Source organism: Lissotriton vulgaris, chromosome 5 (genome assembly GCF_964263255.1).
Source record: "Lissotriton vulgaris chromosome 5, aLisVul1.2, whole genome shotgun sequence".
Taxonomy (NCBI): Eukaryota; Metazoa; Chordata; class Amphibia; order Caudata; family Salamandridae; genus Lissotriton; species Lissotriton vulgaris.
In genome coordinates, this window is record NC_141693.1 from 1,167,065,418 (window position 1) to 1,167,091,772 (window position 26,355).

Below are 26,355 nucleotides of genomic sequence, written 5' to 3' on the forward strand. Positions count from 1 at the left end.
TAAAAATTTCTAGGCCCTTCCCTCTTCTATCCCCTCCACTATCCTTTTCAATCCAACTAACAGACTCACATGTACACCGCTCTAATTCATTTCATATTTCCCATACTAATTCCCCACTAATCCTAGCAAGCTCTATATAAATACAAACGCTTCCCTCTTCTATCCCTCCACTATACTTTTTCAATTCAAATAAACTGGCATGTTCACCACTCAAATTAATTTCATATCTCCCTATACTAATTCACCACTAATCCTCTTTAGGTTCCAGAGTAGCGTGCTACTCGCCGAAAAGCGTTTAGACACATCGTCAGGGCTAGTAATCGCCTTATAAATGCAATTAGTACTCTGGGTACATTTTCAGTGTTTGGATTTTGTTTTAGTTGACGGGACATTGCTTACATATCTCACATATAGTGTGTAATGTTTATTCAATCAAAATCTCAGTCTCTCTCCTTAACACCAAGTAAATTACTGGCAGATTTATACAGCAAACCACCATTGTACCTAATGGCTTCTCTTAAGCAATCAATATAAAATACCCTACAAGACCCACCTGTACAGACTCTGCTATGCAAAACTAATTACTGGGTATGACTACATGCTCCACAACTTCCCACTTCTTACTTGCATCTTTAGACTTTGGCAGAAAACTCCTTAGCCAGCACAGCTATATAGACTCAATTTGGACAGTCAAAGTAATACCTCTTCGTGCTAGAGAACACACAATGAAATTGGAACCCATGATGTAAAGAGCCCAAGGATGTCGTGCCAGAGGCCTTAATGAAGGGCAAAAGGCAGCAAATCCTACCTTGTGTCATGATTAGAAAGTAAAAGCATCAAAACCTATTTTGTCCTTCTTTAGGGCCCTTAAGAAACAACCTGGAATGTTCTATCATATTTCACATTGCACCGCACAAAAAGTGCTACTATAGAGCAGTATTTTGGTCAATCAATTTCAGACCGAACAGAAAGCACTGTATCTATTAAAATTATGCTTTACTGGTCTCAGAGCCTTGGGCAAAAAACTAGCTCACCTCAGAAACAACGGTCTGTGTGACAGAAAATACATACACAGTTAGCAGATCTGCAAAAGAGCTCATCTTGAAGTCAATATTTGGTTATACATAGGTGAACTGGAAAGCTTAAAAAAATTATGGGGAATCCCCAACAGCTCTTCTAAGTCAAGAGGTTAGAAGCGCTCCGAAATAGTTCCAAAAAGAATTAACAAACATTAATTATCAAACCAAATGCACATCTCAATGGAATTCATGAAGTTACTTGAGCTTTAAGCCATTTATTGTGCTTGATTATCAAAATGTAGTCCGTTTAAAAGCACTGCCCATTGAAGAAGAAAAGGAACATCTTGTGCAGCGAGAATGTAATTGCAGAGGACGAAACATTGTTATGTTGGTCATGCCAGACTGTCTCAAAATTGGCCAAGTCATGCCATTTCTAAAAAAAAATAAAAAAAACTGGCTCGGACCCAATAACTTCATGTCTGTCTCCAATCTCATTCAAAATCCTGGAAAGATGTGTTCTCCTGCAATTACCCAACACATTGACAGTAACAACCTTCTAGACCATCACAAATTGGGCTTCAGAAAAGGTTGCAGCACAGAGCCAGCTATCCTGAATGTCATAGATGATGTCTACAAATCAATAGACACTGACCGATGCGGTCTACGAGAAAGGGTCGGAGTAGAAGAGGTGGTCTTGCAATTGTTTACCTTCTATTTGCAAAACCGCACCCAAAGAATAAAAATTGAGAACTGCACGTCTGACCTACTCCCCATAAGCAGGGGTGTCCCTCAATGATCAGTTCTCTCCCCATCACTGTTCAACATCTCCATGGAGCCCCTCACCAACATACTCAAAAAAGCCAACATCCCCTTCCACCTATATGCGCACGATACCCAGATCTACCTAGGAACTTCCTCCATTGGTGACATTCAGAGACTAAATGTCACTCTAAGAGAAGACAAACACTGGCTATCCCTCAACCACCTGAAACTCAACCAAGATAAGATGGAAATCCTGTTCATATCCAACAAAGAGCTGACTCCCCAAATCACAGAATGGCTCAAAACCATTGATGCTCTCAACTGCAGTCTCACCCTGGCCGACTCAGTAAAATCACTGGGAATCACTCTGGACCCAAACTTAGACATGGTCAAACACATCAAGAACTCGGCAAAAAGCGCTTACTTCAACCTAAAACTACTCAACAAAATGAAACCCTTCATCCCTCCCAATGACCTCAAACAGGCTACTCTATCCCTGGTGTTGTCCAGATTGGATTATGGTAATGTAACACTCACAGGTGCAGCAAATTCCCACTTACCTCCCCACAGATCAACTCTAAATGTAGCAGCCAGGATGGTCACTGGAGTAAAGAAATAAGAACACATCTCTCGCGCTCTTAGAGAGCTAAAACAGCTCCCAATCGAAATGCATGCCAACTTCAGAACTGATCGTCTCAACACAAATCTCTGCACACTGGTAAACCTGCCTACCTGGCCTTTAGACTCAATATGGCAGGTCAGACAATGAACCTCAGGAGTACCAACACTCTACTTCTCATTCCTCCGAAAATTCGAAAACAAAAAACTTTATATCAAGCTCCTCCTCTGGAAATGTGCCCAAAATTTGGAACTCCATCCCAGTCCATATCAGGACTAACCCCTATTTAAAATTCAAGAGCCAGTTCAAAGACCTCTTCCTCAACCAAACTTTTCCGAATGGATAGCTGCCACTTAACGCAGAACCTTGCACACTGCAGTATGTAATCACTTTGATAAGAAGGTTTACATATCAGCTACCTCTTGTCTCGCTCCTTTGTCCCCCCCTCCCTGAACTTGATTAATCACAAACCGATATGTTTATTATTGTTATTTTTTGTGTTCGATTGCTTCATGATATATGTTGTAAAGGGCTCTGATACCTTCGGGTTTGGCTAGCGCTATATTAAACTCTTACATAAATGTTAATTGAGGAAGCCAGAAATGGAATTTAATTCAGAAAAAAACCATTCAATAACCAAACCAGTAGACAATATTTCCACCCAAGTAGATGCTAGTCACGTAAACGAAAGACTACCTTGTGACTGACATACGGTCTTGTCAGCTTCTAAGAGCTAAAGTGACATTACATCACCTAAAAGTACTTGTACTACTTAAATTAGTTCTTGGTTTTTATAATGGCAACATGCAGTACCAGCCTCTTTAATAAGACGAAACCAAGAATAACTGTAGCTAAAATGAAATGGCAATCGTACCGCTCGATATTACCATAAGCAATTCTAGAAATATCTACACTATGCTGGAGCAAACATAAAACTGGAGTTAAAATAGCGCGAATTCTTATAGTTTACATATGGCTATAGTTTGGCATCCTATTTACTCACAATGATCAGCAAAATCAAAACCCCAGGAGGAAAGAAAAGCCTACCCCTATATTAAGCATACCCACAGGATTTTGTTTTACCTTTCTGGAGTTTGGATATTATCCAAATCTTCAATATCCAGCACCATCTGCTGTGACGACTCCTTGGCAGATTCCGTTTTCTCCTCTGCCAGCTTCAGATAAGCCCGAACAACATCCTCCAAAGACTTGATATTTACCTACATGCCAAACAACAAGATGGTGAAATGTCTGCTTGTATTCCAGACAGGTGCAACTTTCATCTGGTATTCAGAGTGACAAACATTATTAGTATAACACTTTGGATATGGAAAGTGAAAACCAATTAACATCCAAAAGCCGAGATGTTGCAGTAAACAGTGTTGTGTAGCAAAATGCTGGAAGTTTAAGAAAGCTCAAGATCAACTTAAGAAGCAGCATCAACATCACAAAACGAATGGAATCAAACATTTCTCCTGCTTTCGACACAATCAGAAAGTGGAGGCCTGCAACTTCCACCTGGATATACACAAAGACCAACGAAGTCCATTATTAAATATATGAGGTAAGAATAGTGAGGGAGAGAAATCGAGCCAGTCAAAGTGGGTAAATGGATCTCTGGGCCACCTAGTATCAAAAGGGGCACCATCAGAGTCCAGTACAACAGGAGGTGTGGTCAGAGTTCAAAACAAGTTGAGATTGAGCCAGTGTCCTAGTCCATTACGAGGTGGGTTGCATGGGCACCAGAAAAAGAGAATTTCAATACCCTTACCTGCTGGCAGATATTTTTGTACTGATATAGTCCTTCTTTTGCCAAATGGCTCTTGCGAAGGTCTACACAGAGCTCCAGGTACTTCAGCATAATCGGCTCGTGAATTTTCTGCCATGTTCGATGTTTCTTACTTTTGATCACGTCGTAAAGAACGTCAAGAGCAGGTTGCTTTTTACCAACTTCAAGAAATTCTGGAAAGAAAAAAAAACAATGCCTCAATATATAGAGCACGGCAGAGTAACTGAAGTTTGAAATGGGGAATGAGTAGAAAAAAAAATAAAAGCAAAAAGAAGCTTGGAAGGGTTAGGGGAAGCAAAAGACAAGCTGCAGGGTGGATAGGTGCAAGCCAGGCGTAGTAACTATTTAAAAAGGGAAAGGGCACACCAGAGACACAAAGAAAATACATGTACTGAAATGAAGTGTTGAAAGAAAGACATAAAAGTAGTTTCCTGAATGAGAGAAGCAAAGCAGTAGGATAAGTAATTCAATCAAAACGATGGAAAAGAAGCTAGGTTCCAAGGAAGGACCACCACAAGAGGAAGGAAAACCACCGAGTACAAAGTAAGAAAATTAAATTGACAAGAAAACAAACCAATTGTAAGCAACAGGCTAGCCCAAAGCCCACTATGTTTTGGAGAGGTTCACTTTTAGCTGCCTATCAACTAATCAAACTCTCCTCGGAGCTTTGAATGACAACTTTACAATGGTAGCATTGGATAATAATAACTTCACATCTCAAAGGGATTGTGGCTTTTAGCTGCCTATCAACTAATCAAACTCTCCTCGGAGCTTTGAATGACAACTTTACAATGGTAGCATTGGATAATAATAACTTCACATCTCAAAGGGATTGTGGCCACATTAGTAACAAACTGGTTGCAGTAGGAACAGTATTTATATAATCGGGTGCTGCATCAAACTGCACACTTCGACCAAAAGAGGGTCATGAGAGTGATGGAATATACATCATTAATAGAAGGAATTTGGTTTGTCAGCAGCACACTAACTGTTAACAATACAAAAGGAATGCTTTTAGTAATTGTACAACTGTTGGAAAACGAGGCAGCATCTGTGAGGCCTGCACAAATAACATGACTACATTTGTCCTTCACTGGGAACTAACCACCCAATTGTAGCGCCTGACTGAGGGCAGCATTGCAGAGCAGTCTGAGGCTTACTCAAGGGAGGTGGTGTGGGCTAGTAATCGCCATCTGCGAGTGAGCTGAAATACCACTCAATAAGTGATTGTCCAGTCTATACTTTGATTTATAAAAGTAAGAGTGCATTTATTAAACACACACACACTACTCAAACCTATGCACCAATGTACAAATATACATAAGCTGTTGGAATTACCTTGACATTGCATAACATCTCCACCCCTCCCGCAAGGGGGATGGGGTCTTGTACCACCACTCCCATGTATGCACATCATCTTGCCCCCAATGCAGTTTGTTGAACAAAGCCTGGAGCGAGGGCCTTGCGCACTGGCATCATCCCAGCGGCAACCCACCCCATTACCTCAACAAGCATTAGAAAGGGGTACACCTGCCTGGGTGACACATGACCCTGACTGAGCTTCTTCAGCAGCTCCCCCAGCACCTTTTCACCAGTGAGGGTGACCCCACTACTCTGGGGGGCCACCAAGCACCAAAACGAGATTCCCCATGCCTTGCAAGGCAATATGGGCTCCTCTCCGTGAATATTGTATGAGCGGCTCTCCCGCTGTGCCAGGGAGAGCCGTGCTGATGCTGCCAGCGTTCTGACGCATTCCAGCCTCGTTTGGTGGCCCAGTCCCACCCAGACCCCCAGGTACTGTCCCACAGCCTGGGAGCCCACCCCAGCCGCCCATGCCTCTTTTTGGAGGTTCTTCTGGGGGTCCCGGCTCCTACCCGGGACCCCCGCATGCCTTCTCGATGGAGAGCCCAGCCCCGGCCGCTCACGCTGATTTTTCTGGGGCCTAGTCCCACCCGGGCCCCGAGCACCAAGTAGCTTTTTGGAGACCCCCCGCATGCCTTCTCGATGGGGAGCCCGGCCCCTGCCGGCGCGGCCAGTACTCTTGTCTGCTGCCGCGGGAGCCGGCAATCATTTTCTGGTCTGCCCGCTTCAGCGGACAGACGCGAGTCAGCTTCCGCGGGTCTTCAGGGGAGTGTGACGGCACTCCCCCACCTGCTTCACACTCTGGGCCCGGGATGGGGTCCCGGGCCCCCGAACATCTTCGGGGGGCGCAACAGCACTCCCCCGCACTCGGACCTCGGGGCCCGGAGATGGGGCCCCAGGCCCCTCCTCCTCCTCCTCCTCCGGATGGGGTTGCGCGACAACACGCCCAATCACCATTTTAGTCAGGGCCAAGGTGGCACCCCGTGGGGGCATTTTCACGGCTTCCCTCATTACAGGGGTGGGGGGGGGGGTCAGGGTGACATTTCTGGACGGCCCCAATGAAGGGCACCTTCACGGGGAGCACAACTGCACTCCACGGCTTTACTTCTCCTTGGGGGCAGCCCCCGGGGCAAGACCCACTTCGGGGGCATCTGAGACCGGCGGCGGAGCCCCACACGCTTAGTTGTCGGTCTTCTTAGGGGTCAAAGATAATCTACCTTCCAGGGGCCATATCTCAGCCCCAGAGGGTCCGATCTGACCCATTTTTGTGTCTTCTTGCTCCTGGTGGCGTCCCCCAGCCACTGGAAGCACTCTCCTTCGCCCTCCCGGTCTCCAAGAGGGTGCATTCTGCAGGGAGCGGTCTTCACTGGCTCCCTGCGCCTCTCTTCTCCCTGCACAGAGGCTCCTGCTTCTGCGCACCGGTCCTGGGTGTTTCTTCTGGTGCTGTTAGGGGCCTGGGTGACAGTCAGGGGGTCTCATTCCAACTGCCCATTTCCAGGCTCCAGCACCTTCCGCATCAGCAGACCACACCCCAGAGAGAGCCTCTCTTCCTGTGCAAGTACTTTTTAAAAGTTGAGTAGGGGGCTGGCAGGAAGCCGTGGTGTGTCCTATCAAACAGCGACACCTCACTTCCCTGCCCCAGCTCCCTCCTTCTTGACCAGCCTGGGCTGTTCAAAATGGAGTCATCCAGTGTCTCTGGCCAAATTGCCCCACCTTCCCCCGGTGCTGCCTTCACCTTGGTTCAGCTTGGTGCCTGGCACACAGCGACAGGAGTTGATGAATTGGCTTGTAGCTCCAAATATCTATTCTCCTTGGAGGGAAGATCTTCGCTCTGGGAAGAAAGGTCATTAATGTAACCTGCCAGGGCCAGACCCCAGCCAGGGATTCCGAGAAATATGACAGCTCTGGGAAGAAAGGTCATTAATGTAACCTGCCAGGGCCAGACCCCAGCCAGGGATTCCGAGAAATATGACATTTCTGGATCACCCAAAAGCAGTACAAATAGGACTTTGGACTCTGCAGAATACTTCTGTTCACATCCGCTAAAATAGACTTTAGTGCGTGTCTGGAATCTGTAGGCCTTGTGGAAGTCATTCTAGCCATGGGTTCCACATCCCTATAAGGGAATAATGAAGTGAAAAACACAGTAAAACACACCGACTTTCCCTGGCATGTTTCCTCCCAGTGTATAAAGCCTATTCCAGGTCACCACCCAATTCTGCCTAAGTCCTGACACACCATTCACTCTGTAGCTGCTCCTGGACTAAGCACGCTAGGAATCTCCCCTGCGCAGCCCCTACACGTGTGCTCACACATGTACACAAGTGTCTGCATGTAACCTGCCCCATGCCCCATACTCCAGCTGCTGCGCAGCGGCCCAGTCCAGCCAGGTGGACACCAGTAAAATCTCCATGCAGTCTCCTTCATTATGAGTTCACTGTGGTTGAGTCCCAGATTATGAGGCTCCCCCACAGTAATAGCTCAACAATTAGGTGCTAAAAAAGCGAAAAATCCTGGGCGGCCCCTAGTGTCAGAACCACCTTCGAACAACAACAAAACTGAATAAAACAGAAATGGTTACTTATTACACTTTGAGCATGCAAATAAGATCAGTCTGTGAATGAGAATAAGCTCACTTCAAAAATACAAATACATCACTCACACTTTTGGTTATATCGGGAACATGATATCATGAGATAACAAATTGTTTTCACCTGCAGGTTAAAGTGAAGCGAGCAGTTAACTACAGCCAAGTAAAGGAAGGCAGAGAACTACAGTCAACATGTTTCGTCACAATGACCATTTCAGGGCTGGTCATAGTAATGAGGAAGAAGAAGTTTGTTATTGTTGGTAAAGTCAAAAGGAGGAGGTACGTGACAATAGATTTGAAAGGTATTTGTGGTTGTAGGCAACATCAGAATGCCTAAGTAAAAGTTGGGCCAAGCATTTCAAATGGCAAGAATATAAGCCTTCAGTACCGTAGTTTCTGTGTGAATCCACAGTAGAAAATCTGGTCTTCAGGCATGGGAGGTGGGTATTGTCCAGAGGACAAAGGACTTTTGGTGGGCCAACAGCTGCACTTGGATTGACTCAGATAAAGTACAACCAGAGGAAGCTCTCATTCACTTGCCCCAACAGGCAAAGACTTAATTGGAGGCCTGTAGGATATTTGCAACTTGGTGACAAAGTGGAAAGGCCCCATAGCTGGTCAAGATAGTGTACTATATGATCACACGGCATGTCAGGGGCCTAGAGGATTACTCTTCACTTGCCCAAACACCCACAATGACCAGGAATTTTGCCAGCAAACTTGCTGAAAGCTATCAAGGAATCACACATCAGGTACTGAAGTAAAAGATTGAAACTGTATTGGTGGAGAGGACATTGATGAGGGTGGATAAATGTAAGCTGGCAGACAGCACTAAAGCCACGGAGGATAATGTACAAACGCTCACTACAGACCTCTCTGAACAGTGCGCCCCAATGATAAAACTTCATGAAATCAAAACGAGCACTGGAAGAACGGGCAGAGGAGGCCGAAGGAAGGTCGCACAGAAATAACTTGCAATTCCCTTAAGACAGTAGAGGGTCCATCGGTCTAGCTCTTCCAGGAGAACTGGGTACTGCATACTATGAAACCCAGGGAGCTCTCCAAAATCTCTATAGATACAGCACATAGATCATTGGTCTAATCATCACAAAACAAGTACTTAGCATGCTTGTAGTCCGGAAAGGTCGAATTTCTAAGTGCAACAAAATAATTTGTAGGAGTGAAGCACAGACTCAAAGATGAAGTCCTAAAGAACATGTTACTTTTCTCTGCCAACCTAATGAAGGATAAGGGCAGTGAAACCCTATCAATCCCCAGAATTAGCTTGGAACTGGCTAAACAGCGGACATTGACCAGTAAAGGTTAACAAAAAAATAAGGAACGGGTCGACCAAAACAAGGCCAGTGGTTGAGGCAGACAACGCAGTGCAAGAACTGGTGTTTTGGAAATGAAGACCCCTGGGTGGTCAGTCTGACATAGCAGATACCTCAACACACCACATCATTGAGAACACAGAAAGATGAATATTTATTACAGACTTTAAAACTGGAATACCAAGTCAGATAAGTAGATACTACTATTTGATCTTTGATTTCTTTAACTGTCTCTGCCTGTGGTTGTTACAGTTTGAAATTGTAGTTTTAACCCGCCAGTGATTGCATAATGGATCCCATGTTTGTGTTTAAACTTATGGCTTTTCCTGCATGACTGCTTCCATTTAACCTGTTGAACTGTGCGATTTGCAGTCCAAACTCTCATTCCCCATGACTTAACAGTTTTTCCCTCCAAATGTCTCCTTTGCTCGGTGCTAAGACGTGTATGTTACGCAGTTCACCCCCAGTGACCATTTTGTGTTAAGTCAGTGAAACTAGCCCCATCCTTCCCCCCCTGAGACAGCGGTAATCTGCTGTAAACTGTTCAAAATGTGTTTAATAGGGACTGCGCACTTTAAAGTTTTATACAAATAGTGCTGTTAGAGGACAAGTTTGTTGGGGCCTTAAAGTGTGGATTGGGCGGGTCTGTCTCCTAGGAGATCTGTGAAGAGAGCAGCTCACCAGTCCCAGCCCCGCCCCCAGGCCAGCAGACCTAGGACTGCTATTGGTTTTCCCCATCTCCAAGCAAATCTGAGTCCTCCTCTCACACCTGCCCAGGCCCCTTAAGGCTTTGCTGGGTGCACCCCAAATCATTCTCCTCCATCTTGTGAGTTGCAGCCTACCTGTGCCCCAGATTGCAGTGAGTGAGTCCAAGAACTGATAAGGAGGCAGACTAGTGCTGTCTTTCCTAAAACAAGCATTGGAAATGCAATAGGTCTCGCATTAGAAAAGTTTGAGCTATTGGTATTGTAAATGACACTTTTTTTATTTATGTGTTGGTTTTGAAAGTAGCAAAATTAATAGCTTTGTCAGTTACAATGTCAATAGTTTTAACTTTTGCAAATGTGACACCTATAGCATTTGTAATGCAATGTGTGTTGTATTTACGTGACTTAGATGTATTGATATTACAAATAACAATGGCTTTTAATTTTGTAAATAATTAATACTTAAATAAAAGTTATTGTAATTTATAATGGCAATAGCTTAAACGTTTGTAAATAACTTGTGAAGATTATGTTCAGTGTATTTTATTGTGACAAAAATCCAAGAACATTGCATTTGCACCTACACACAGAGCCACACACATATAGATGTGGTGGTGGTGGATCTGGTGGTGGTGGATGAGGTGGTGGTGGATGAGGTGGTGGTGGAGGTGGTGGTGGAGGTGGTGGTGGAGGAGGTGGTGGATGAGGTGGTGGTGGATGAGGTGGTGGTGGATGAGGTGGTGGTGGATGAGGTGGTGGTGGATGTGGTGGTGGTGGTGGATGTGGTGGTGGTGGTGGATGTGGTGGTGGTGGTGGATGTGGTGGTGGTGGTGGATGGGATGTGGTGGTGGATGTGGATGTGGTGGTGGATGTGGATGTGGTGGTGGATGTGGATGTGGTGGTGGATGTGGATGTGGATGTGGATGTGGATGTGGTGGTGGTGGTGGATGTGGATGTGGTGGTGGTGGTGGATGTGGTGGTGGATGTGGTGGTGGATGTGGTGGTGGATGTGGTGGTGGATGTGGTGGTGGATGTGGTGGTGGATGTGGTGGTGGATGTGGTGGTGGATGTGGTGGTGGATGTGGTGGTGGATGTGGTGGTGGATGTGGTGGTGGATGTGGTGGTGGATGTGGTGGTGGATGTGGTGGTGGATGTGGTGGTGGATGTGGTGGTGGATGTGGTGGTGGATGTGGTGGTGGATGTGGTGGTGGATGTGGTGGTGGATGTGGTGGTGGATGTGGTGGTGGATGTGGTGGTGGATGTGGTGGTGGATGTGGTGGTGGATGTGGTGGTGGATGTGGTGGTGGATGTGGTGGTGGATGTGGTGGTGGATGTGGTGGTGGATGTGGTGGTGGATGTGGTGGTGGATGTGGTGGTGGATGTGGTGGTGGATGTGGTGGTGGATGTGGTGGTGGATGTGGTGGTGGATGTGGTGGTGGATGTGGTGGTGGATGTGGTGGTGGATGTGGTGGTGGATGTGGTGGTGGATGTGGTGGTGGATGTGGTGGTGGATGTGGTGGTGGATGACAGACAGACAGGCGCAGACAGGCAGACAGACAGTCAGGCGCAGACAGACAGTCAGGCGCAGACAGACAGTCAGGCGCAGACAGACAGTCAGGCGCAGACAGACAGTCAGGCGCAGACAGACAGTCAGGCGCAGACAGACAGTCAGGCGCAGACAGACAGTCAGGCGCAGACAGACAGTCAGGCGCAGACAGACAGTCAGGCGCAGACAGACAGTCAGGCGCAGACAGACAGTCAGGCGCAGACAGACAGTCAGGCGCAGACAGACAGTCAGGCGCAGACAGACAGTCAGGCGCAGACAGACAGTCAGGCGCAGACAGACAGTCAGGCGCAGACAGACAGTCAGGCGCAGACAGACAGTCAGGCGCAGACAGACAGTCAGGCGCAGACAGACAGTCAGGCGTGGTGGTGGATGCGGTGGTGGATGCGGTGGTGGATGCGGTGGTGGATGCGGTGGTGGATGCGGTGGTGGATGCGGTGGTGGATGCGGTGGTGGATGCGGTGGTGGATGCGGTGGTGGATGCGGTGGTGGATGCGGTGGTGGATGTGGTGGTGGTGGATGTGGTGGTGGTGGTGGATGTGGTGGTGGTGGTGGTGGTGGTGGTGGTGGATGTGGTGGTGGTGGTGGATGTGGTGGTGGTGGATGTGGTGGTGGTGGTGGATGTGGTGGTGGTGGATGTGGTGGTGGTGGATGTGGCGGTGGTGGATGTGGCGGTGGATGTGGCGGATGTGGCGGTGGATGTGGTGGTGGTGGCGGTGGTGGATGTGGTGGTGGATGTGGCGGTGGATGTCATGGTGGATGTGGATGTGATGGTGGATGTGGAGGTGGATGCGGTGGTGAAGTGGTGGTGGATGTGGTGGTGATGGTGGAAGCGGTGGATGTGGTGGTGGTGGATGCGGTGGATGTGGTGGATGTGGTGGATGCGGTGGATGTGGTGGGTGCGGTGGTGGTGGTGGCGGTGGATGTCATGGTGGATGTGGATGTGATGGTGGATGTGGCGGTGGTGGATGCGGTGGTGAAGTGGTGGTGGTGGATGTGATGAATGTGGTGGTGGTGGATGTGGTTGTGGATGTGGCGGTGGATGTCATGGTGGTTTTATTCAAGTTCTACCCACTACATAGTAATACAAGGAAAACAATTCCCTTTCCATTCCTAGGGGCAAAATGCACCGCCTTAATGTCTTGGGGTGTGGTAGATAATGTGGAGGACCCATGGGCATACCTTAGGACTACAAAGGGTTTGCCCCCTGATGGCCAGAGGTGCTTGTAAAGAAGTTGGCAAACACACACACACACTTCAGATAAAAGCTGCAATTTTAAAAAACAATTTAGCTAGTGATTTTCGTCAGTGTAACCTACCCCAGAAAACCAAGAGCACCATTGTTCCTAAATACAGAAGATAACAGAATACTGACTGCATCAGAAAAGAAAGGCAATGACATTGATGAACTATGCATATAGATCAGACTGTTGCACCAATATAACAATACTGCTCGGAGACCGAAGCATGTGAACAGTACTTGATTTTCAGTAATGTTGATGAAAAATAAATACCAGCCAAAAGATGACAGATCGGGGGACTTTTTGAGTAGGATGATTGTATAGCATGTTTATTAAGACCTATTTTGAGGAGCATAAGAACAAACAATTGAGCAGGATTTGTTGGCAGTCTTGAGTAAAGGTCCCATTTGCGTCATGTGGTAAAGCAGAGTACAGAGCAGACCTGTTGAAGAGCTATACGCTGGTAGATGGAGTCAGTAAAACAAGACGTTAAGTCCTTGATGCTGTAAAATGTCGGAGTTTACATTAAAGACCCATTCAAATGAACGGTGAAAGCAGAACCCAGACAGAGCAAAAAGCGCAATTGTTTACTTTTCAACCAATCACTCACGGTAGATGCCCCAAGCTTCTTCTGAATAAGTTACTCATGGTGGTTCAGTTAAAGCAGCGAGGGGACCTTAAAGGTATTAAAAACTGTTGAGAAGGATGAATCAATTCCACACAGCAGTCCTCTCAAAAACCACACGCAGTACAAGATAAAAGAATGTGAAGTACAAATAAGCCTAACATAATTACGGAGGGGGGGAGGGGCGCACAAGAACATGTACCACCGATAAACACTGATCGAGGACCAGGAAAATGGACCATAATGCAAAAAAATCAAAAAACACACACCTTTGCTAAATTAATAATAAATGGCTACAATTCAAAGAAAGGTAAGTGCCTAATTGGCATTCTAAACCCTCCTAAACTTCTGGCCATCTTAACAAGTCGGGGCTGGGTGTGTGGAGGAGCAGGGTGCACATTTTAGTTAAAAAATAGTATATTAAAAAGTGGTTACTGGTCTAAACCCGCATCCCCATAAAATATACACCAATGTGTAAAAAAATTGCATTCACATGCTATGGAAGGCTTTGCAGTATTAGGGAAGAAATATTCCCTTCTCCATTTACACTGTCTGTTTAAGTGGGTTGGGGAAGGAGCTACCACGTGTCTTCACTACGGGGTTATTTAACGAGTTTCTTAAATGTAGTAAAAGACAACAGGACAGCTGTGCCTAGACACCATCATACCAGATTTGGAAAAAAAACTAATTTGTAAATGCATACATGACTGGATACAGCAGCAGCTTTCGTTTTACATCGTTGCCCTTTCGGTTCAAAACGCTAAGGAGACACGGCCATGGGGGGAGGTCAAACTGAAAGTATGGCGGGCCGGCCGGCCAGCCGTGATTAATTGGAGAAGCTGTGGGAGGGAGGCTCCTGGGCTGCATCCCAGTGGTAGGCATGCTGTGGCAGCTAATGAAACTGCGAGTTAGAATGACGCCCTCGGAAACCTGCCCCGTTCTGTGAGAGGAATCGGTGTGGAGAGCAGAGGCTTCTGCCAACAGATGGGTAGGAAAGAGACTCAAAGGTATCGGGCAGGGGCTGTGCTGGAGGCGACTTGCAACCAAAGAAGCCGCACTGTAAGCGGTGATGCATAGGTGGATGACACAAGAGGCAAGCTGCGTCTTGAGCCTCCTTCTGTTCGAGGCAGAACAGACAGTTTCACGGAAGACAAGCATAGGCACACCTAGCAAAACAGACGATGCCAGAGGAGGAGCGCGACCTCTAAAATAGGCACAACATACATTTTCATGCATACAAAATCTGAAATGTGCCTCAAAAACAGAGGCAAAATGCTAAACCGCTTCTGGTAAAAGTGACCGCAGAATCCACATGCGCCTTATAGAAGCCAAGAATAATAAGCAGCTTGAAGTAATTACATCGGCTCAAAGCTCTCGGAAACAATGCCCCGTTTGGGCTAACAAAAGACCCAAACGCTTACGTTCTCATCATACCAAACAGCAGTCGCTTTTGTCAAGACTGTCCTCCCTGAAGAAATGCGACACGGCAGGCAGGGGAGGGGGCGGAGCGGGGGTGTGGGAGGAGTGCGGCTGAGGGAAAAGACGGCGATTTCAGGCTGCGATGAGGGTGTGAAGCAGCAGGGGCTGCGGGAGGGAGGCTGGGCTGCCTTTGATGTGTAATGCAAGGCAGGCGGCTGGGGGCATGTGCACGCGCTTTTAATGTCAATGCGCATGCGCAATGAGCTTGAATTTCACGGGCACTGCAAGGAATCGCCATCGACTTGCAAGTTGATTAAAGTCTGTTTAAGCCCCCATAGTCTCGCAAGCTCAATGCGCATGCGCATTGACAGGCGAGACCTAAAAAGTTTTAAAAAACGATTTTGCCTACCTGTGATTGCATCATCTTATTTTTTTTCTTTTTAAATTTCTTTAACTGTCTTTGCCTGTAGTTGTTACCGTTTAAAATTGCAATTTTCACCTTCCAGTGATTGCATAATGTATCACATGTTTTGGTGTTTAAACTTGTGGTTTTTACTGCCTGAGACTGCTTCCATTTAACCTGTTGAAATGTGGGATTTGCAGTCCAAACTTAGTAGTTTTTCCCTCATTCCCCGTGACCATCCGTTTTTCACTCCAAATGTCTCCTTTGCTCTGGTGGTGGATGTGGTGGCGCAGACAGACGGTCAGGCGCAGACAGACGGTCAGGCGCAGACAGACGGTCAGGCGCAGACAGACGGTCAGGCGCAGACAGACAGACAGACGGTCAGGCGCAGACAGACAGACAGACGGTCAGGCGCAGACAGACAGACAGACGGTCAGGCGCAGACAGACAGACAGACAGACAGACAGACGGTCAGGCGCAGACAGACAGACAGACGGTCAGGCGCAGACAGACAGACAGACGGTCAGGCGCAGACAGACAGAAAGACGGTCAGGCGCAGACAGACAGAAAGACGGTCAGGCGCAGACAGACGGTCAGGCGCAGACAGACAGACAGACGGTCAGGCGCAGACAGGCAGACAGACAGACGGTCAGGCGCAGACAGACAGACAGACGGTCAGGCGCAGACAGACAGACAGACAGACAGACAGACAGACAGACGGTCAGGCGCAGACAGACAGACAGACAGACAGACAGACGGTCAGGCGCAGACAGACAGACAGACAGACAGACAGACGGTCAGGCGCAGACAGACAGGCAGACAGACAGGTGCAGGCAGGCAGACTGGCAGGAGCAGGCAGGCAGACTGGCAGGAGCAGGCAGGCAGACTGGCAGGAGCAGGCAGGCAGACTGGCAGGAGCAGAGAGATAGACAGACTGGCAGGCTCAGAGAGATAGACAGACTGGCAGGCTCAGAGAGATAGACAGACTGGCAGGCTCAGAGAGATAGACAGACTGGCAGGCTCAGAGAGATAGACAGACTGGCAGGCTCAGAGAGATAGACAGACTGGCAGGCAGGCTCAGACAGATGTGCTTATCCAACACTTCCTCTAAAACTGGGACAATCAATCAATCAATGTATCCACTACTATTCAAAACTCTAGAATAAATTAAGATAGCTCAAGACAAGAGTTCAAACTTAACACAACTCGGGGAAAGGAAGCACATATTAATAATCTACAACCTATTTACCTCTAACCTTTGATTCCGGAGTAGCGTCCTAATCACTGCTAAGCGCTTCAACGCCTCAACAGGGGTAGTGGACGCTAGATAAGTACAATTTACATGTTTCTGGTGGGGTGGGATGGAGGGGCAGCTTTTGACAAGCCAAGACAGTCCAGGCTAACGTGGGTCGTCAGCTCACATTACGGGAGCAGGGTGTGGATTCCAGCCTCCAAGCCAGATACAATAAAACGCTTCCTATCAGTCTTTGGCGGTAGAAAAAAGTTGCAGGGCTTCTTGGAGCACCTCTTGGGCTGTGCTGGGTGTTGTGGGTATTCACCCGTCATTTCAGACAAGCGGAGCCAAAACAGGATGCTGCAGGGAGAGGGCAGGAAAAAGTCACCACTGCGGGAGCAGTAAGTTTTGTTCTACAGTACAAAATAAGATGTTTCCCGTCACCATACCTACCACAGACTCAATGTGGGAGGAGAGAAAGGCTACATTCTGGAGGGCTGCGTGCATTCACTTAGGGGGGGGGGGGGTGTAGGGTAAAAGGGTTGCACCCATAAGGCATGTCAGCTGCAGTGGACACTCAGGCAGTCCCTTGCATGGCACCGTGGAAGGAGCCTCCCCTAAAAGGGGGAACGGGGCATGTTCCAGCAGCAGTCTGATTTTTCTAGGGGTACCCTGTCCCTGGCACCTCTGTCCAGGACGAGGCATCACCGCATACACCACTTCAAAGAGGAAACATAAAACTCCAGGTAGGACAGCTGTAGACTTCTGTCTTTGCAAGGCCTTATTGCGCTATACAGAAAAGGTAAACAAACACCTCTATCTCCAGGGCTGGTGAGGGGCTATTTATGTGACTAGTTCAAGTGCTGTTTGTTGGCACGGCCAGATCTTGTGAGTGTTGGCATGAAGCAGAGTCACCCATTTGTGGTTCTCGTGCTGAATGGTTGAGTTAGCTGCTGGAGTTGTAGCGCTTTATGGGGGTGAGGTGTGTACAAGCAGCAAACACACCCTGTAATGTGTTTATTTGCAAGTGGCGCACTGAAGGAGGCGCCTGCAGGGGCACCACCCTCCACAGCAAGACCAACGCCAATTTAGCAGGGTTTTCTCTACTGAACGCAGGGCTGAGTACCACAACGCCTTCCTTTTGATTTTTCTTCTAGTTTTTCATTTTCTTATTAAAGGGATTTTCAAAATAAAACCGCTCATCGTGCTCCAGGTGCTCCTGCTGTGGTAAGCAGCTCTTTGCAGGGCAGGTGTAGAACAGCGCAGAGCCAAGTGGGGAATATGTCGAGGGTCACGGGTTTGTGAACATGACCAGTGCATTAGATAACAGGTACTCTCAAGTATTGAGTACTGGCACTTTGATCCTCAAAGCAAGAGTGTCCGTGCCTCGCAGAAGGGATGCAAGATGTGCAATGGGACTGTGACAGTATCGGCACTTCTCAGTGGGAAAAACGCACTCTGGGAGAGTGAGTACGGGCATTTTTATTACCAAACGGACAGTCTTGGTAAGTGAGTACCTGTAAGAAAGTGGCTCTGTATATACTGTTCCAAAGTAAGGTACAGTGTGCACAGAGTCCACAGTCCACAGAGGTTTAGCAGAGGCTTAAGTTAGATATAACCTTACGCTCTAAAGTGGTAGCTTGGTCGAGCAGTAAGGCAGTATCAGAGGACAGTGTAAAGCATTTGTTGTACACAGCGAGTCAGCAAATGGACGCACGCACTCAAGAACTGAACTCTAGGCCAATTGTTGTGTATATAAAAATATATTGTTCATTTTAGAACCACAAGTAGGTATCAAATACTTCTTCAGGATGAGATGTTGCAATTGAATACTTTCAAATAGCAATAGACTTAAATGCAAATCGATGCAGTTGTTGCAATATGCAATACAAGTTAAACACAAAATAAGTTAAGTAAATGCAATAAAATCACTTTACAAAGGTTTTTCTTACTCAGGGCTGGATCCTGGATTCAGCCCTGGATCATTTCCTTTGAACAGTTGAGAGAAATCGTTTTTGTTACACAGCCGATTTTTAAAGAATATTTGTAGGTTTTGAAAATCGACACTTAGAAGAAATTCTGGCAAAAAACAGGCAATGTTATCCTACTAGAGAAAAGCAGGATATCGGAAAATCACGGTTGCAATTACTTTTGAGGATCAATGCTGGGCACAACGATCCAGCGCTAGGATCTCTCCGGATAGCAGGTGAGTAATTTCGTTTTGTTGATCGGATGATTTTAAAGCAATATTTCAAAGTTGCAAAACTCGACACTTAGAAGAAATTCAGAGTTAAGGTTCTGGGGGTAGACTCGGGGGTCTCCCAGGGTCAGGTAGGTACAGTCGTTATACCCTCAGCGGCACAGGGGCAGCCGGGTGCAGAGTGAGTAGGCACAATGTTAGCCTATGGCGGCTGGGTGCAGTGTGCTTTTGGGCCGCCGGGCGCCTAATGTATTTTAATGGGAAAGCTGAAGGTTGAACAAAGGCTGCAGACTCTAGGACGGAGATCCTTCAGGTGCGACAATCACTTCGAGAGGTAAGTTGGGAAGCCGTAGGTTAGGTAGCCACAGCTGAGTGGGCACAGGGGGCCGTTGGGCGCCGGGCGCAAGGGTGTCTTTGGGGGTCGGGAAATCTTACCCTCAGCTGGATGCGGTTGGAGGGGTCCCTGGTTGTGAGGCTGCAGGAGTCATCAGGAGCGTCAGGGAGGGTCTTTGGGTGAAGGGTCACAGTCGCCAGGGGGACGTCCCCGTGGTCTTTGTTCACTCAGGCACCGGCCGGGCTCGGCGGGTGCAGAGTGTGCTGGATTCGCGGTTCCGGGCTGTCACCAGGGGTTGATGCTGTTTGAGCAGAACCACTCCTCGTGGGAGTCCCAGTCTTTAGATGAGCAAGGCATTCTGGTCCTCTGGGATTTTCGAGGTTGCTGACCACAGGATACGCCGGGATTTAGCAGGAGCAGGTTCGAGGGTCGACAGGCCTGTAGAGCTGGGGACAAGTCAGTTGGTGTCGTCCTCTTGTTAGCAGCTCCAGGGCAGATCTTGTTTCAGAATCGGGATCTGAGGAAAGAAGGTTCAGGGTGCCCCTAAATACTAAATTTAGGGGGCATTACAGGTATGGGAAGGTCAGGGACCAGTGGGAGCCCTTCCCTAGGGTGAGTACACCCCCTATCCTGCCACTCTCCTGTTTGAGGGGGGCAGGAGCCAGTCTGATTGGGTAGGTCTCCCCATCCTCAAGATGGTGAGAGCCCAGAGTTGTGCTTCACCTCGCCTCCCCCACCTGAAGGGTGGGGTTGGCAGAGGCTGGCAGAACCCCTTTCCTCACTTAGGTTTTTCCGCTGGTCTTCCCGCCAGAGTGGGGGTCAGAACCGGTGGGGACCAGTTGCTGAGTACAGCAAGTGGCCTGGAGAAGCTCACAAAGGCGGCATGCCTTTGAAGCTCCCCTTGCCCATCCTGGGGGCGGAGGCCTAGCACCTCACCCCAGGATGTGCACTGTTGCAGGACCATGAGAGTGTATGGCTCTCTACCCAGGGGGCCAGCAACATGTCTGCTGGGTGGCAACCTAGGCAGCCGCTAAGACAGGACACAGGTTGTGGGTTAGTTACAGGGGGCAACTCTAAGTTGTCCTCTGTCGTGCATTGTACATTAAATCCCACACTGGAATCCGTGTGGGTTTAATGTGCTGAGAAGTTTGATACCAAACTTCTCAGTCTTCAGTGCAGCCATCATGGTGTTGTGGAGTTCTTGATGACGACCTCCCAGCACCATATACTCTTAATGGCAGCACTGCACTTACAGTGCCCAGGAATGGACCTGGGTACTGCAGGGGTACAGGGCTCATGCACCTGTACCCACACCACTGGCATAGGGCACCCAGCTAGAGGGGTGACTAAGGTATGCCAGGGCAGTGTGTTGTGGGTATGGCACACAGGGATGTGTGTCATGTCGACTGTTTTGTTATGCACCAAGACACTCAACCTGTCAATGCAGTGTGTGTGTGTCAGGGTACAGGGCCCCCAAGGGTGGCACAATAAGTGCTGCAGCCCTGGGTACCATTTACCAGGGGCTGACATGTGGCCAGAGATGCCAATTGGGTTTAGGTTTCAACAGTTTTAGGGAAGGAACACAGGCCCTGGGCACCTGATTGGCAGGAGCCAGGGCGCACACAGTCAAAGTGCATCAGCAATTCAGCAAAATTTGGGGGCATACCATGCAAGAAAAATGGCACACTCACAGAACCGGCACTTCTCATTAATTTAGCAAGCACGTACTCTTGGATAGTGAGTACCAGTACGTTTCAGAAGCAACGTGTTTGAACCTTGTCAAACATTAGCAAAGATTCATACTATTGGTCCAATAGTATGAATCCGTTAGTCATCCCTTCAAGGGATGACTAACGGATCTCAGGAAGGCAGCCAATGTTCTCCCTGCTAATTGCCGTTATCAGCTGCACGCTGGCACAAAAATGGCAATTTTCGGCGTTTCAAAGCGAGATGAAGTAATTGCACATCTCGGTAAAACAGTTTCCCTCCCTGTGCGTGAATAAAACTTTTACTCCATCTTAACAATTATGCAGTGACAGTTGAAAGGTGGGGCTCGTTAACGGTTGCCTTTATCCTTCCTGTCAGTAGAGGAGACTTGTACAAATCTGATTGACGTTAACAGTGCTTGAAAGCTGCACGGTTTTATTAATAAATGCCATGTCCATACATTAGTTTGTCTTGCTTTACAAAGGGGTGAATACATAACAAAAGCATCACTTACAAGTAAACAGTCTTTTAAAGACCTGTGAAGTACTCCAGTGCGGCTGCAATTACAGACGCCAGCCGCGAAGCTGTGTCAGCCCGGGCTGACACACACAACGGGGGAGGGGGCTGAAGCCCAGTGAGCCCAATGGGTGTTGCGCGCCTGCCTGTGGTGTCTGGGGTTGAGTCACGTCTCAAAGGTCTGCAGCCACTGCATATCGATGAACTCAAAGGCAATTAGTCAACCCAAGGTGAAACTTTACGTCACCAAGCATAAGAAGACTCCTCGCTGGTACCATTTAAATTCACACGCCATATCCAAGGTTTGATCTCAGTTCTGATCTAGTGGAGCTGCTCCAGAGATCGGTCTTGGTCGCGCTCCTATTCCTCAGGTATTGTACTGTACTATTGATCTGGGTCTGGAAGTTTTTCGGGTTTCCCCATTGATGTAACACCCTATTCCTCAGGTAAGCGTAAGAAACACAGGAAATCTAAGTGGAATTCTGCTCTCTCATATCACTTACATATGCCTGACCTGGCACGGAGCTGGCACAACCTTTCTCGATCTTTGACTCCGAAGCAGATCCTGCAGCTGGATAATGCACAACCCGAGTTTCTGGGGCCTTCTGCCATGCTGCCTCAGATCAAGGAGTTCCACGTAGGCATGATCTGGATCTTTGCATTCCTACCTATTCCCTATGGTGTGCCTTCGGGCCCCAAGGAGCAGAGATGCCTTCCACTTGAGTGCACCTATGAAGCCAGCTGGACCATCTGAATCTGTCTTGCCTATGGCTCCTGTTCTGACCCCACTTTCAGCCCCATGACCCATGCCGGCTCGGACACTTCAACTTCACCACTGACGAGGTCGTCCCAATTATTCTTTCTGACACCAAGTAGACGGATTGACCGACATTTCACCAGAATCAGCCCGAGGCGCTGCTTCCCACTTTTGATTTACCACAAGGTCGACAACACTGGGCAGCCATCTTTGGAGCCCCGCTTTCCTTTCATTGAAGTAGTAGTACTCCAGCAAATGGAGAATTGCAATTCCAAGGAATAACAGCCTTCACCTGTGGGCTGCTTCCTCTATTCCATATTCCAGGTGGCCTATTCAAAGTGGAATACTGTGCTAACAGTTTCCATTGATTAAAGGCTGAAAATGAATGATTGAGTAAAATTAAGTGCCGCAAAAATGCCGCTAAATTTCCATATTTGTGCTGCTAAATTTTCATATTTATGCCGCTAAATTTGCGAATCCATGCCGCTATATCCTGGGGGGTCTGCCTAATAGGTACTCACTTTAAGAACCTGGCAGACCTGGCCCATGATTTTTGGGACGACTACCTGCAGAATCAAGTCTCTGTAATGTCTGAACATCTCCCAGGAGTAGCCAATCAGGTAAAAGACTGGCACTCCTATCATCTGCGGAACATGAACCTATGGCCTCTACATCCGCCAACCTTCCAGGCACTATGTGAACAGTGGGGGCCGTTCTCTGTCGATCTTTTCACGTAGCGACTGGACCTCCAGCTCCTGAGATACTTCAGCCGGCTCCCAGGCCCGTAAGCAGCGGCCACTGACAAGTTTCTTCAGGATTGGCAATTGGAACAGGGTTATGCCTTTCCTCTGTTCGCGACGATCATGCACCTCTCGGACCAGGTCAGGCGCCAAATGGCGGAAATTGTCCTAGTGACCCAAACTTGGAGATCACAAGCTTGATATCTGGTTCTTCTGGAGCTTTCTTGTGATTCTCTAATCCCTCTACCCCCATTGTTTCCTGGTCTCCTTCGAGATCTGGAGGACAATCCCCACCCTCTAGTTCTGAAGGGGTCTCTGTCTCATGACATGGAGGATTACATCGAATGCTGGAACGTCAAAGGCCTTTTGAGACTTGCTGCATCGCTTCTATCCAAAGGCATGGGCGGACAGCACAGCCAAACGTTATAGATCGACATGGTCTAGATGGATAGGATGTGGTCATACACAGGTCCTGGATCCCATGGGGGCAGATATTGTCCAGATTCTGAATTTCACCGCCTCCTTGGCTTCAGAGGGCCTGGCAAATCGAACCATCAACACTTTCAGAGCGGCGATTTCAGCAGGCCATTTGCAGGTGGGTGACCACCCAGTGGGGGAGCATCAGTTGGTGTACAAACTCATCAGGGACATAAGCCTTTCTCTCCCTCTGGAAGCCAGGTATTCTGTTCTATGCAGGGGTGTGGAATTCCTATAGCCCAACGCCCGAGATATATTGTTTGGGGTCAGGGCAACAAGTTTTCATGTGTATTTTGTCCTTGGGATAAGTAGGCCTGACCCCCTACAGTAGAAAAAACCCTTCGGCCGCCAGTTTACAGTATCACATTATGGATCAGGGAAAGGCATTTCCAGCAGTTACTGTAATATTTGTGTCCATGTGTTAATGCTGTTCAAACTTGTATTTATGGTTCATTAATGCAAAGTATTTATTAATAGGCTGAGCGCTCTGAGTAAATGTTGTAAGCTCAGACTGTACTACTGACAGTGGTTAAGAGTATAAAAATGTGTACACACGTTTTCAATGTTTAGCAATATGAGGCTATGTATAATGCTCCCAGTATGTTCTCTGATTAGATGCAAATATTTGCGTAAGCTTGAAAGCAAGATTAATGGTGTAGGAGAGTAGGGTCTGCTTCCTATTGTTACCCCCACTTTTTGCTGTGTTTCACTGGTTTTTCTGGCTGTGGCCCTGCTAATCATGACCACAGCCTAGCTGTTCTCTCTCTAAATTCATTGAGTGTACTTTAGGTACATACAAGATTGGTTACTGAGTTACCTTGTGAGCCCCTAGTATATGGTACCTTAGGTACCAAGGGCATAGGTACCCCAGATGCCTACCAGGGGCTGAAGGATGTATTATGCCACCCCTGGGAAGCCTTCCAAAATGACATTACAGGTCTGCACTTGCAGCCTGTGTAAGGTGGTGTAAGCACCCCTTACTTAGGTAAGATAGATAGAGATATATATATATAGATATATATATATATATATATACATACACACACACATACATATACACACATATACATACACATACATATACACACACACACACATATATACATACATCTGTATATGTGTATGTAGATGTATATTTGTGGAATATATTATGGAGGTTGCCATCTGGTACGGTGCAGCAGCGTGATTATTTCGAAGACAAACTGTGAATCGCGCCTCTAGGTGAGTCTGGGAGGTGCGGTCCTAAGAGTTCGCCCTTTCGGAGTGTGGGGCTTGGTTTATACAAGCCGACTCTCCGGGGCAGCGACACTGAGACCAGAGCACTCCCTGTACTTGATTATTTGTGACTCCCTTGGCGTATTGAGAGACATTGGCAAAACAAGACTTGTGTAATATTGCCAGCCGTTTTCAACAGTACGCGTGTGTGCAGTGGGGCTTCAGGCAGTCCCCTGAAAGGGCTCTATGTGAGAAGAGCACGGATCTGCAATTGCAGGCATTCATGTTGTTGCACAGGAAGAACCAGTACTAAACAGGGATAACACAACTTACGACAGTTTGAACACATAATTCCAGGGGTGTAGTGTAATATGGAAGATGAGGATGATGAGATAAGAGAAGCAGTTATGTTACTATTCTCTAGAAAAAAGAAACCTGCCGGAGACAGAAGGGAGAAAAACGATCTCCCACAATCCCTTGGTGATAAAATCAACAAATTGGAGAAACTGAAAAGAGGGGAAATTTTTGAATGGTGGGAAGCCATTTCCCTGCAAAATTATATAGATCAGGAAATGGTTCCTAGAGGCTTACGCATCTTTATTACACCCACCTACGACACTCTTAATCCGGCCATGCTGACAGAGTGGTCGGAGAACTCTGCGGTCAGTTTAAGGAGGATGTTGGAAATCCTTGTAAAATATGCCTGGGTAGACAAGGACCTCCTTTTAAATCAAATACAAGAGCTGATGGAGGAAATAAAAAAAAACATCAGCTGTCGAGACGATGGACTAAGTTATAAAAGGATATGAAAGAACCATTCAAAAAAATACGAAGAAGACATCAAGGCACGCAAAGAAAGGAAACTGGATAGAGACTATGATTATGACTGTGGGAGGATTCTAACCTTCAGTTGTAAACATGACAATCTATATACTGAAACTGAGATGCAACATACTGAGAAAGATAAAAACAATGAAAGCCATCAGCCCATGCGTCCAGTACAAGTGAAACTGAATCGGATGTATCCATCGAAGGAGGTTTGAACACTGAGAACACTACACGACAGGTTAATTTTTTAGAGGAGTATCGTCATCTGCGCCGGAGCATACGAACGATTAAGGACACTCCGGCACCCAAGATGAGAGGACAAAGAGGACGAGGCTACGGCAGAGGAAGGGGAAAACGTGACAGAGGAAAAAGACTTCAGCGAAGATGGGAGAAGAGGCAGAGCAAGGAGCGCCAGGGGGAACAGCAGGGCGCGCACCAGAAGAGGCCGTTAATGGACATAACAGTCGTCAATCTAACCAGTAAGATAATAAGTGACACTGAAAAAATTATATTATGTTTGGGACTCTCCTTTTGCCCTTCCATGCCCTTTAACTATACAGAATCAAGGATTGATCGGTTTAAATTTACCCGTGAGTTAAAACTGAGGAAATAGCATAAACTTAAGACTAGGAGGGCATAACAAATCTAGATCACCCAAACACACAGAGAGAGGATTTCATCAAAGGGGATGTAGAGACTATTGTTAATATAATTCAGCTAGAGGAGGAATGTATTGGTAATATAGCTAGTTCAAGCGAACAACCGATAGGACTCACCATTAGTGGGCAACAGAAGTGAGGTAGATGTCAACATCTTTCCTGACAGTGACACAAATTTTGCGCAATGCAGAATTCATCACGGATGACTGCGCATTGTCGAATTTCAAGGCTAAATCCACATTTCTTCCACCACT

General features: G+C 47.4%; 1 protein-coding gene across 2 annotated transcripts in view; it reads right to left on the minus strand.

Moving 5' to 3' along the window:
* EIF3A (eukaryotic translation initiation factor 3 subunit A) overlaps positions 1–26,355 on the minus strand; it is a 771,171-nt gene that overhangs the window by 694,800 nt on the left and 50,016 nt on the right. For both annotated transcript variants that reach the window (XM_086922925.1, XM_086922923.1), the window contains exons 2-3: positions 4,172–4,362; positions 3,484–3,620 (exon numbers count right to left, since the gene is read on the minus strand). In XM_086922925.1, the coding sequence (XP_086779051.1) occupies positions 3,484–3,620; positions 4,172–4,362 (328 nt within the window). The remainder of the gene's footprint in view (positions 1–3,483; positions 3,621–4,171; positions 4,363–26,355) is intronic.